The sequence below is a fragment of the Tiliqua scincoides genome, chromosome 1 (genome assembly GCF_035046505.1).
Source record: "Tiliqua scincoides isolate rTilSci1 chromosome 1, rTilSci1.hap2, whole genome shotgun sequence".
NCBI lineage: Eukaryota > Metazoa > Chordata > Lepidosauria > Squamata > Scincidae > Tiliqua > Tiliqua scincoides.
Window position 1 is genome coordinate 119,754,045 of NC_089821.1, and position 12,997 is coordinate 119,767,041.

A 12,997-nucleotide genomic window follows, 5' to 3' on the forward strand; every position below is an offset into this window, starting at 1 on the left:
GGCGCAGCCCTTCGAGGCGTGGGGGACCTATTTTGCGAACGGACCCGGCGTCCGGCGGTTCATTGGGTCCGGCTCGACCGGGAAAGGACGAGAGGCCGCGAGCTGCTTCTGCGCGCGCGCCGCCGCCGCCTCCGCGTTCGGAATGAATGAGCGTGGAGGGGGCGGGGTTTCGCGGGCTGTGGAACGCTCAGCATTACAATAAGCGAAATAGCAGTTTCTAGCGTAGCCCGTACAGTGTTTCTCAAACTGTGGGTCGGGACCCACTATGTGGGTCGTGAGCCCATTTCAGGTGGGTCCCCATGCATTTCAACATTTTATTTTTTAATATATCAGACTTGATGCTCCCATGGGATGTGACTGCATTTGGGAAAACGTTACATATTTGTACTTTCAATCAGGCTGCTGTGTAGATGCTTTTAACAATGACAGTAAATGTTACAGCCTTATAAAAAATTTTCCTGCTTCATGATGTCACTTCCAGTCATGACATCACTTCCAGTGAGTCCTGACATTCTCATTCTAAAAAGTGGGTCCCAGTGCTAAAAGTTTGAGAACCACTGGAGTCTATAGTATACAGCTACATTGGGTTTTTTGGACGGTCTCCTGCATCTCCTTGAGAGATGGCTTTTAGGGCACAATCCTATGCATGTCTACTCAGAAGTAAGTCCTAGTGTGTCCAATGGGGCTTACTCCTAGGAAAGTGTGGGTAGGATTGCAAAAATCCTCAGTGGGGGCAAAAAAAAATTCACCTATTGAACTGCAATGAGCTGTCACAGGTACAGGCACCACACTGCTCTACAGGTGAATGTGTGCAACAACATGCGCTTTTTAAAAACGAAAAAGCCATCCAGAATAATCGTATGTGCATGCTGCAAATTACTAACATTTTTAGCATTTCAAAACCCAGGCCATGGACACAGCAAGATCCACTTCCCTAATATGGCAAGCATTGTGGTGGGTCAATGCAGATATTGGGGAACTTGGCAAATGAGCTCTGCTCCATGTCACAAGCAGCTGGCACACGGAGTGAGAGAATATGCAATTGCTTATTTCAGTGGTCCTCAAACATTTTGGCACTGGGACCCACCTTTAGAATGACAATCTGTTGGAACCCACCAAAAGTGATGTCATGGCTGGAAATGACATCATCAAGCAGGAAAATGTTTAAGACCCCCCATATGACCAAATCAAATTCCCTAAAGGTGCCAAAGGCTGCAGTCCTATCCACACTTACCTAGGAGTCGACCCCATTGACTATCCTTGTTAAAAGCATATACAGTACATAGCAGCCTGTTAAAAGTACAGATCTGTAACATTTCTCCAGATGCAGTCACATACCATGGAAGCATCAAGTCTAATATATTAAAAATTCAATACACATTGAAATGAATGGGGACTCACTTGTAATTGGCTTGCAACCCACCTAGTGGGTCCCAACCCACAGTTTGAGAAACACTGGTTTATTTAATATGATGTTGGCATCCTTCAGTCTCGGAAGACTATGGTGTCACGCTCTGAATGGTGGTTCTGGAACAGAGTGTCCTCTCCAGTGCGCGAAGCCTGGGTAAAGTAGGTATGGAGGATAGGCTGTTACCCATGCAGCAAATCCCCCCTCTCCACGTCGCTGAAATGGTCCAATGGAAAGGCAGAGGCCAATACGGTTGGTTCCAGCGGCGTCGCAGGAGTTGCCAGAACATGACTGTGTTCAGCCATGAACTGCCTCAGGGACTCCGGCTCCGGATTTTGCCTCGAGGTTGATTCCTGAAGCCTTTTCCATAACTGGATGTAGCCACAAGGCAGTGGAGGTTTGGGATCAGAGTTTTCCTTCTCTCAGATGAGCTGCCTTCCCAGTCTGACAAGTCCCATCTACCCGGTGGCTGTTTAGTTGCCTCTTATGACAAGTACAGCCAAACTGAGGGCCTATTCTTATCCCCAGCCCCCAGGATAATAAGACACTTGTTAAATAATTGGCAGGTGTAGCTGTGTTATATTTTTCATCACAACAAGGCACTATTACTTGTAGAAACATGGGTGTTTTCTACACGCCACTACAATGCTATTTGTGCGCATGTGTGAATATAACAGTACTGAGAGTTAAAGAGGCCAGGCAAATGAACTTCTGATGGGCATGGGTTGTTATCTAGCATGCTGTCGTAGCTGACTCTTACCCCCACTCCTGATTATTAACATGGTTTAAAAAGTAGAGGAGAGCTTTTTGAAGTGCAGATTTAAAAAACGCAAGAAAAGCAAATGGGTGAAGATGCCTTTTGCTTTTTTTCCAGTGTTCTGGTACATAGTTAACTTACCTGATTGGATGAGTGGGAGGGGTTAGCCCAATGGTTCCCAAACTTACCAGGGTTATGGTACCCCTACACCCACTTCTGCCTCTATCTTGGATCTCACAAAATCTCAAATCCAAGATGGTGGCACCCAAATCTCATGCGATTTTGTGAGATGCAAGATGGCAGAGCCCAGGAGAACAGGTAGGAAGGGCAACCAGGGACATCCTGTGGAGCCCCTGACATGCTGTGACACACACTTTGGGAATCCCTGGGTTAGCCTCTTCCATCTTTGTCCATCAGGTTTCGTCATGCAACAGCAGCCATGGCGAGGCAGAGAGGCCATGCCAAGACTTTTTCTAGGGATATTAGGATCTGGACAGAAGGACAGGAGAATTAACTCCAGTGGTTGATGGAAAATGGAATTAAACTTGGGAAGGAACACCAGATCTGTTCTAATGACCTTGTCTTTCTGAAAAGCACACAAGTCCGAGTTGTCGGAAGTAATGGTGACTAGAAAGGCTGTCTTATAGAACAAGCTCTTAAAGGAACAGTCACTAATGGTTAACCCTTGCTAATTGGGTAAGAGGCACTTTTTCAAGTGGGTGCTCCCCTTTTATTTAGCAGGGGGAGAGTAACTGGCCCTCCTCACCCCAGCAGTGTCTTTTCTAGTAGCTGTCTGCTGGTGTTTTGCATCTTTTAGATTGTACGTCCTTTAGGGACAGGGAACTATTACTTATTTGATTTTTTTATGTAAACTGCTTTGTGAATTTTTGTTGAAAAGCGATATATAAATACTGTTAATAATAATAATGGTTCAAAAGATGAACTCATCAAGGATTGCAGGACTCTATGAAGATCCCAAGTGGGAATTCTGCAAATGGGGAGTGGATTTAAGAGGGCTATGCCTCTGAGGTATCACTTAACATGGGGATCTGTAAAAATAGACACCACATCTATTGCCCCTCATGTCCCTTGCAAGGCAGCTACCTGTCTATGTAGGGTACTGGTCTTCAGCTCCTTGTCAAAACCATCCTGGAGGAATTCAAGTATGACTTTTATAGAGGGAGATGTTGGGGAGAAAACCTTGTCCTTACACCAGGATCAAAAGATTTTCCATGTGGTGATCTTCTGGTCAACAGTCTCCTAGATGAGAGGAGGGTACCTATCATCTTATTAGAGTATCCCAACCTTTGCAAATCTAGCCTCTCAACCTCCAGCCAGTCAACTAGAACCTGTGAGGCTGAGGATGATATCACTGCAACAATAGATCTGGTCGGTATCTCCCAGGGATCTTGGATTGCCAACTGCAGCAGGTGTGGAAACTATGGCCTCCTGGGCCAGTAAGGGACCACCAGAAGCATCTCTGCCTTGAGCAGGCAAATGTGACTGAGAACCTGTAGCAGAAGAGGAACAGGAGGGAATGTGTAAAGCAGACCCCGGGGCCATGGAGTTAAGAAAGCGTCCACTGCCTCCTCTTCCAGTTCCAGGCTCCCGGAGAAGAACCTTGGAAGATTTGAAAGGGAAATGACAAGAGGCATGAGGCAGCTGGCTGTTTCTGTGCACACGCCCGTGTCTTCGCATTCTGAATGAATGTAAGTGAGCTCTTGGAGCTTCCTCATGTGGAATCATACTCAGTCTATTAAACAATGGCAAGAGACCATAATGCCCATCAGACAGGACAGGAGCATTATAACTGCTTGCTGTGTTCTCATGACGAGTACCACTGTCTCTAGAATCCCTTTCTTGTTTCTCCCTCAAGCGATAAGCTTGAAAATCTCTGGTGTTGAACACCACCCCCAGGTATTCCAGTTCCTGGGATGGAGTCAAACAACTTTGCAGTATCGATGACAAACCATGTTCTTTGAGAAAGCGGACCGTTTGCAGAGTGTCGATCTCTGCCTGTTCCCTGGACAATGCCTTTATTAAGATTTTGTCCAGGTATGGGAAAAGAAACAGTCTCTTCTTTCACATATTGTGGTACTAGCACCATCAGTATCTTTGTAAACAACCTTGGAGAGGTGACCAATCTGAAAGGAAGACCTCAATAATGATAGTGTGAGGATGCTTAGGAGAACCTAAAGAACCTCATGTGGCCCCTGAAGGTAGGGGTAGGTAGGCATTGGCCAAATCGATGGATGACAGATAATCTCCTTCTTGGAGAGTAGCCAAAATAGCTTGGCTCATTTTCATTTTGAATTTGTGTCTGATGAGAAACATATTTAGCTACTTCACTTCATTGCCCCATTGTGCTTGGGACCATGAAGAATACAAAGCAAACCCCTGTTCCCCTTTTTCCTCTTGGGACTGGCTCTATTGCCCCTATTTACAGTAAGTGTTCTATGGCAGACAACATTGTGAGGTGCTTTATGGGATCTCCTGATTTTGGAGCTCTCCAGAACCTATCCCCCAGTTTCTTCCAGAACTCCAGGGAATAGTCTCTAGAGATGGTCACCAGAACCCACACATTAGAGGTCATATTGGACGAGCAATGCATGGTCCTGGAGCCTGGCTCCTATCCTGGAGGCAGGAGTGACTGAGCTGGCATCAGGCATTTTTTGTCTTTGCCTGGCCTGCTCCCTGAAAGAGATTTGGGAAGATTGCAACTTTCCATACTTTTTAAAACCTATTTGTTGGCAACCTTCAGTCTCGAAAGACTATGGTATCGCGCTCTGAATGGTGGTTCTGGAACAGCGTCTAGTGTGGCTGAAAAGGCCAATTCGGGAGTGACAATCCCTTCCACACTGGGAGCAAGTGCAGTCTGTCCCTGGCCTGTCTCCCTGGCTATGGGCCTTCCTTCTTTGCCTCTTAGCCTCAGACTGTTGGCCAAGTGTTTCTTCAAACTGGGAAAGGCCATGCTGCACAGCCTGCCTCCAAGCGGGCCGCTCAGAGGCCAGGGTTTCCCACTTGTTGAGGTCCACTCCTAAGGCCTTCAGATCCCTCTTGCAGATGTCCTTGTATCACAGCTGTGGTCTACCTGTAGGGCGCTTTCCTTGCACGAGTTCTCCATAGAGGAGATCCTTTGGGATCCTGCCATCATTCATTCTCACAACATGACCGAGCCAACGCAGGCTTCTCTGTTTCAGCAGGGCATACATGCTATGGATTCCAGCTCGTTCCAGGACTGTGTTGTTTGGAACTTTGTCCTGCCAGGTGATGTCGAGAATGCGTCGGAGGCAGCGCATGTGGAAAGCGTTCAGTTTCCTCTCCTGTTGGCCTAAATTTAGGTTGGTATCTGTTCCTATTTGGTGGACAAATGGAACGAAACCCCTGAGATTATCTAGAGTTACCATTACCCTTACTTGCCATCGGAAGCACCTCCTGCTTGTTTTTATGAGCACTCTATGAACGCTGGGCCTAAGGCTTGACCAAAAAGTTCAGCTCCAGTGAAGGGGGTTCCCACAAGCCTGACCTGAGAGCCTGTGTCCACCTCCCAGCTATAGAGCCATAAATTCCTCCTAGCAACTGCACTGGAAGCCAGGGCCCATGAACAAAATTGCAATGAATCCAGGGAGGAGTCAGCTGTAAAGGCTGCCTGACAAAACAGTTTTCTTTAGAGAGTCCTTTATGGGTTTGGGCAAAGCACTGTTTTTGGCAAGTTCCTCTGCCCAAAAAATATGTGGCACAAGAAAAGATTGAGTTAGCTGCAGATGCCCTTAAGGCAAATATAGTCGCCTCAAAATCCAATTTTAGTTTTGTTTCTGTTCACTTACCACATGGGTATCAGGGTCCACCGTCTCCCTCCAATGGTATGACTGCACAAGTTGAAAGGGCCACAACAGTGCATCTATTAAGGGAGTCTTTAACTTGTCCAATATATTTTGAGGAAAGGAGTATAACTTACTCACCAATCTCGTATTATTTTTTGCATGGAGATGGGAGAGCCATTTATTTTTCAAGGCATTCTGAAAAATCTCCAGAAAGGAAATCACATCCAGCTTGAGCAGACCCTGAGGAAAAAGGGACTTGCACGGTAGAGCCATAACACAAGTGGTAGCAATATTTGCCTCAGGGATGGATGTAAGCTTGAGGCCTTTGACCACTTTATCCAACATTCTTTGCATTAAATATCCCAGGAAGAGGCCGTTAAAATTAGTGTCTGAGCCCTCTTCCTTCTCACCTGAGAAGTCACTCTTTTCCTTTGAGGCATCGGCATTAGAGGAATTAAACCCTGACCCCCCAACAAGGTTGGGGAACGGTCTTCAAGCTAGCACACTCAGATTTATTCTTAGGGAGCCTCGCAACAGATCTTTTTCTTTTCCCTGAGGTGGAGTGATAACTGTGCTTGTGGAGGGGGGGTGGTGTCTCCAAGTCTGAGAAACCAATATCCCCTGAAGCAGGGGAAGAGGACCATGAGATGACAGGACTGGGAGACCTTCCTTGGGTGTTTACACTTTGTCTTACCCTTCTGGGTAGAGGGGCGAGAAGTCAGCTGACTATCCCCTGACCGACCAACTTAATGTTAGCCGAACTGTCCACCATACCCTCTAACCACGTGAGCACTTGGGCTCACTCTTGTTTGCCCCTGACTAGCCAACTTAGGGCCCAATCCTATCCAACTTTCCAGTGCCAGTGCAGCCGCAGTGCAGCCCCAAGGTAAGGGAACAAAAGTTCCTATATCTTGAGGAGGCCCCTGTGACTGCCTCCCCACCATATGATGCAGTGCATGCCCCATTGGCACAGCTGCACTGGCACTGGAAAATCGGATAGGATTGGACCTTAGTGTTAACTGAACTGTCCAGCATACCCTCTAACCACCTGAGCTCTTGAGCTTGCTCTTGTTTGTCCATCAGTGACAGGATTAACTCGTGAAGGCCTCCCGAGTCCCTTGTTCTCACCTCCTTTATGAACCTGGGGGGCTTTGAGATCCCAGGTTTAATAGGGCTGGACTCCAAGGCTGTGTCTGACGACATGGCTTCAGTTTACTGTTGGTTGAGCAGCGAAGAGAGGTCTCAAAATGGCTCCCAGAAGTTCCGTGCTGGGGCAGAACTCTGCTGCTTGAGAGTGGAGGGAAGGCTGGGGTGCACTTGTAAGAACACTGCCAGACTGCCCCGAATGCTGCCTTAGTGGCAGAATCACTCATGGGGGGGGGCCTGCCTGAACCTGTGAAGCTTGTCGCCACCTCACAGAAGCGTGGACCAAGAGCAACCTGCATGCAACGTTTAGGCTTGCCTGAGATGAATGTTGACTGGGCATGCTGCATGGCTGCCGGTTGGGTCGCTGCCTGAGGCATATTTTACTAAGGTAGCCGAGGGTGGGCTGAATAGCCCGATACGACCAGGTACCACAGCCAGAAGCTCCGACCCATGGCTTTGAGGCTGTCAAACAAAGCCTGCCAGCTGTCTTTGCCTCCCACTCCCTGAATTGCCTAGGTCTGACAACTATAAGGGAAGAGCAAAAGGCCTCAAGCAAACACAAAGTGAATCCCCTCCTGAAAAAGTCCTTGGTGGAGCTCTCTGTATTGGAGAATTTGTAGCCTCCTTTTTCTGGGCAAGGTGATTGAGTGAGTGGTGGAATCTCAGCACCAAAGAGTCCTGGAGAAATGACCTATATGGATCCCTTTCCGTCTGGCTTCAGGCTGGGCTTTGGGATGGAGATTGCTTCTCAGAAATGTTCCTCATAAACATGCATACAATTTGCAGATACTGAAATATAAAATTATTATTTCTTTGCAAAAAGATGCTCTAAACGAGGCAAAAGGGGAGTTGCAATTCTTTTTAAGGAAAGAGTGTGTGTGTGTTGTTGCCAGTTTGCAGAACGTTGTTCGAAAACAAGACCATGTGTGCTTTGAGCAGGTTTTGAAACTGAAATGTGTCACACATGCCAATAACGTAATGAGTCTTCTTATGGAAGAAAACCTCCATACAATTCTAAGCTTAATGTCAATTCATTTGTGGTCAGTGGAAAATCTCAAACAATTTTTACATATGGCTAAATATGTGCATCTTGTCATACAATTTTACAGTCTTTACAGTTTGATCATAAATTATATTTGACTCCTATTCAACTTTATTTGTTTTTAAAGGTACCAGAACTCTGAGGAGAACAAATAATTATGAAGAAGGTTCAGTATCTGTCCTTTTAGAAAAATAGTACCAGGTCAGGTAGTAGCAGTTTACAAACAAAGTGGTAATATTTTTCCATAGATGCTTCCAAAGAATCCTTAAGAAGTCAACTGTAAAAAAAAAAAAGGGAGGGAGAGAAGCAAAAATAAAAGAGTAGTTTAAAGCTATTTTATTCTTTACTTTCCCCTCCTTCTTTCAAACTCAGGGCATTTGTTGTATTTCAAATGCAATAAAAATTCAGCTATTTTAAAGTTAACATGCATATAATTTTGTTGGACTACTCTCAGTGGCTCCCAGACCTACCTAGGTCACGACACCCTTGTAGCCTCTTCTGCCTGGCTTAGCCAGGCAATACCATATTGAATCTTGAGAAATCTCATGAGATCCTAGATGGTGGCACCCAATTCTCATGAGATTTTGCAAGGTCCAAGATGGCGGCACTTGAGACAACAGGTAGGAGGAGGGGCCACCGGGGCATCCTGTGGCACCCATGAATGCACTGCAATGCTCTAAGGCGTTGTGATGCACACTTTGGGAACACTTGTCCTGCACGCTGGCAGGTGTGCATTTAACTCCTGGAAGTGCTAGGCACGTTACCACAACTTCAGGGGTCATATCTGCACAGTAATTTGTTCCTGATACAGTACAGATGGTTCTGGAGCATTAGGCAACTATTTTTTTCTACCTTCCTGAGAATTAGTGGTTGGAAAGAGATAGTAGCATCACACCCATCTTCCCATAGTCTCTACTTTACTTCTCGTCACAGGTGCAAACAAAGAGAAACAGCAATAATTGAATGTAATATGTTCCAGTATTAGCCATGAGATGCTTCTAGAGAGGGCTTCTTACCTTTGAGCCAAGTTGGATTATACCAGGGGTGCCCAAACCCCAGCTCTGGGGCCACTTGTGTCCCTCAAGACCTCTCAATGCGGCCCTCAGGGAGCCCACAGTCTCCAATGAGCCTCTGGCCCTCCAGAGATTTGTTGGTGCCCACACTGGCCCGATGCAACTGCTCTCAGTGTGAGGGCGACTGTTTGACCTCTCGCATGAGCTGCGGGATGAGGACTTCCTCCGCTGCTTGCTGTTTCACGTCTGTGATGCAGTAGCGGCAGCAAAGGAAAGGCCAGCCTCGCTTTGTGCAAGTCCTTTTTATAGGCCTTGAGCTATTGCAAGATCTTCATTCATTCATATAAGTTCATCTTTAATATATTCATTTATGTAAACTTGTGTAAATTTATTCAAATTTGAAATGCAAATTAATTCTTTTTTCCCAGGCCCCCGACACAATGTCAGAGAGATGATGTGGCCCTCCTGCCCAAAACTTTGGACACCCCTGGATTATACCTTCATAAGGGAGATAGCTCCTAGTCCTGACAGTTACTTCTCCTGTTATTGTGGCTGTAGCATCTAGAATAATAATTCTGCTGCCACGCTAGATTTTCATTGAGAAGGATTTCCAATAAAATGCATGCACATATATGACAGATGAGTTAACTTTTTAAAGGCATCATCCTAAGATTTCATGTATTTCAGAATAAAACATAATTATATGATGATTTGCGTTCAGGTTTTTTATCTAGTACAGGGGTGCTCAATAGGTGGATCGCGATCTACCGGTAGATCGCAAAGCAAAATGAGTAGATTGCGGAGTGCCAACCCGTCCCCCCTTCAGGTGCCTCTGGGAGGAAACGCCGGGAGTAAGGCCCATTGTACTCAATGGGGCTTACTCCCAGGTAAGTGTGGCTAGGATTGCAGCCTCACAGCCTAATCCTAGGCATGTCTACTCAGGAGTAAGTCCTGTTATACTCAGTGGGCTCAAGGTACACCAACATACATTGTACACATATATGTTATATGTTATGATGCCGTGAACATTGTAAAAAAAACTCTGGTAGATCTCCGGGCCTTGCTGGGTTTCAAAGTAGCTCTCGAGCCAAAAAAGTGTGAGCATCCCTGATCTAGTATTTCCAGATAGTTTTTTGGGAACGAAAAAATAAATACAAATACTGATTATCTTATCTCCTGTTATCAGGTGATAGCGAGAATACTGCTTCTCAAAACAGTTCAATCTCTTTCTGCTGCTGGGAGGGAAAACAGGTGGGGGGCATCAAGACAGTGGATTTTATGTAGCTGAATCGGTTTAGAATTCAACCCAGACTACTCTAGAGCCTCAATCAACTTCACATGACTGTGTTTTTGCCGCCCAGAGTCCTCTCCTTCCCATGTCTTTTCCTAGACTTAGGACGCAATCCTAACCAACTTTCCAGTAGTGGCATAGCTACCCGTGGGGCATGTGCTGCATCCTGCAGTTGGGGGGCAGTCATGGAGGCCTCCTGAAAGTAAGGTAATGTTTGTTCCCTTACCTCAGAGTTGCATTGCCCTTATGTCAGAGCTGGAAAGTGGGTTAGGATCGCAGCCTTAGAAAGACAAGGGTATGTGGGTCTCCAGGCATCATTAGCAGCTGAAGTAATAATAAGGCCTGAGAATTTAGGGTGTAGGTCAAGAACAGGGCTCATCTCAGTTACCTTGTTCAATATTTTTCAGCCTTTGAGTTCATTTGTAATAAGAGTTTTTCTTCTTTGCATAATGTGTGAATGCAGAAGCAACAGGATCTGAAACAAAAGCAATTGGCCCCGGCTTCTCACTGTTCACCATGACAGGATCTGGAACCTTTTTGAAATCCAGTTCTCTCCCAGAAAAATAAGCCTTGAGGGTCCTGAAAAACTGAGAGAAATTGCAGATTTCAGAAAGGCAGAGCAAATAACTCTTATTCCCAGCCTATCTTGATGTTTCAAGGATACTTTATAGTAAATGCTTCTCTGCTTCAAAGGTTCTCAATCCTTTAAGAGCTTTTCCATTGCTTTTTTGCTCCATTGCTGCGGTAATCTGCCCTTTATTATACTGATCCTTCCTACAGCACACACGTAAGAGATGGTTGTCATACACAACTACACATACATCTCTAAAACATCCACAAATAGGCATCTTGGAGATTTTAGCCTCTCAGGTTTCCTAGACACATGGAAATGAGTTTTAAGCATGTTTCTGCATGCATATTTTACTTCCACAGTTGACTTGTTTGCAACAGGAAACACTGGTGTTAACATCAGTATTTCCTGCAGGAATGTAGCAAGTCCTGTCTGTTCTGCTTTGTCCTGGGGGGGGGGGGGTTGCTTCACCTTGTTGTTGCTACACATTGTGATGTTGCGCTGGTTTAGACAAACTGAAAAATCACTTGTAGCACACACAGTGGGCTCAGAGGACCATTGACTTTGGCTAGATGTGCACACAGACAGCATACAAAAATGTCAACCTTGTTCCAATATCCTCCTTACCAGATCTCTGTTTCTGGGATTGTCCAACGATTTCCATGCCTCCTTGGGGCTTAGTGGAACTCCCTGTCCCAGCCCTCTTAGAATCAATGTAGCGCAGTGAACCAAGAGCACCAACTTCCACATGCTGGAAAGAGTGGTAAACTGTACAAGGTAGCAACAGATCAAGATCTCTCTATTTGGAGGGAACAGATTAAATTTTCACCAGTTTACACACAGATGTTTTGTGAATCCTAATTTCTTTTTGGAGATAATAAGAGGAAGCTATATATAGTAAGCAGAACAGATGGATGTCTTCCTTTAAGATTACTCTGTTAAATAAACCACCCAACCAGCATATCTACACCACTACATCATCTGTTCAAAAGTTCCCAATCTTACAGACGTCCAATACACAAAAGAACCCCACCCCAAACCAAGTAACATTCGTTAGACATAAGACACTGAAAATACATCCCAACCTTATAGATGCTCACATACTATCATAGGGTTTAAAAAAACGAAAAGCTTACTAGGAATGTTGACTTTGTCTTCTGTCTCCTTAGCTGCTCTTGTAATCCACAACTAAACTGAACACTCCGCTTATATTCTCCAGACAACTAACAGCCCGCGATTGTGAGTGACGTTAGCAGAGGAGTGTCAAGACAGTAATAACTCCATTATCCATAACAACCTTTCAGTCTCATCTGTGCTGTGGTGCTCTTCAGGACCTAGTCCAGTGAAGTGATCACTCCTCATCAGCCATATTATTGAATAAAAACGCTTAAGAACTGAAGTGGTAGTAAGAGAGTTTTGTTTTTCAACTTGCTATGAAAAGGTCAACAATGGCAGTGAAGTCTCTCTCCAAATGCAGTACACATTCTATTCCAGTGGTTCTCACGCATTTACCATCAGGACTCACTTTTTAGAATGAGAATCTGTCAGGACCCACTGGCAGTGATGTCATGACTGGAACTGACATCATCAAGCAGGGAAATTTTTAACAACCCTAGACCACAATCCTACCCACACTTACCCAGGAGTAAGTCTCATTGACTAAAGGTCAAAAGAGACCAACTAAGATTATTACTGGGCTGGGACACCTTCCTTATGAGAAAAGGTGTTTGGGCCTCTTCAGCCTAGAAAAGAGACGCCTGAGGGGGGACATGATTGAGACATACAAAATTATGCACGGGAAGGATACAGTGGATAGAGAGATGCTCTTTACACTCTCACATAATGCCAGAACCAGGGGACATCCACTAAAGTTGAGTGTTGGGAGGTAGGACAGACAAAAGAAAATATTTCTTTACCCAGCATGTGGTTGGTCTGTGGAACTCCT

At 45.4% G+C, this 12,997-nt stretch overlaps 1 protein-coding gene across 1 annotated transcript; it reads right to left on the reverse strand.

Annotated features, from left to right (window-relative positions):
- Positions 1–10,897: 10,897 nt before the first annotated feature.
- On the reverse strand, positions 10,898–11,802 carry C1H2orf66 (chromosome 1 C2orf66 homolog). Its single transcript, XM_066621798.1, has 2 exons — positions 11,680–11,802; positions 10,898–11,068 (listed from the first exon to the last, which is right to left on the reverse strand). Exons 1-2 carry the CDS (start codon positions 11,800–11,802, stop codon positions 10,898–10,900), a joined length of 294 nt encoding a protein of 97 aa, XP_066477895.1.
- Between the last annotated feature and the right edge of the window lie 1,195 nt (positions 11,803–12,997).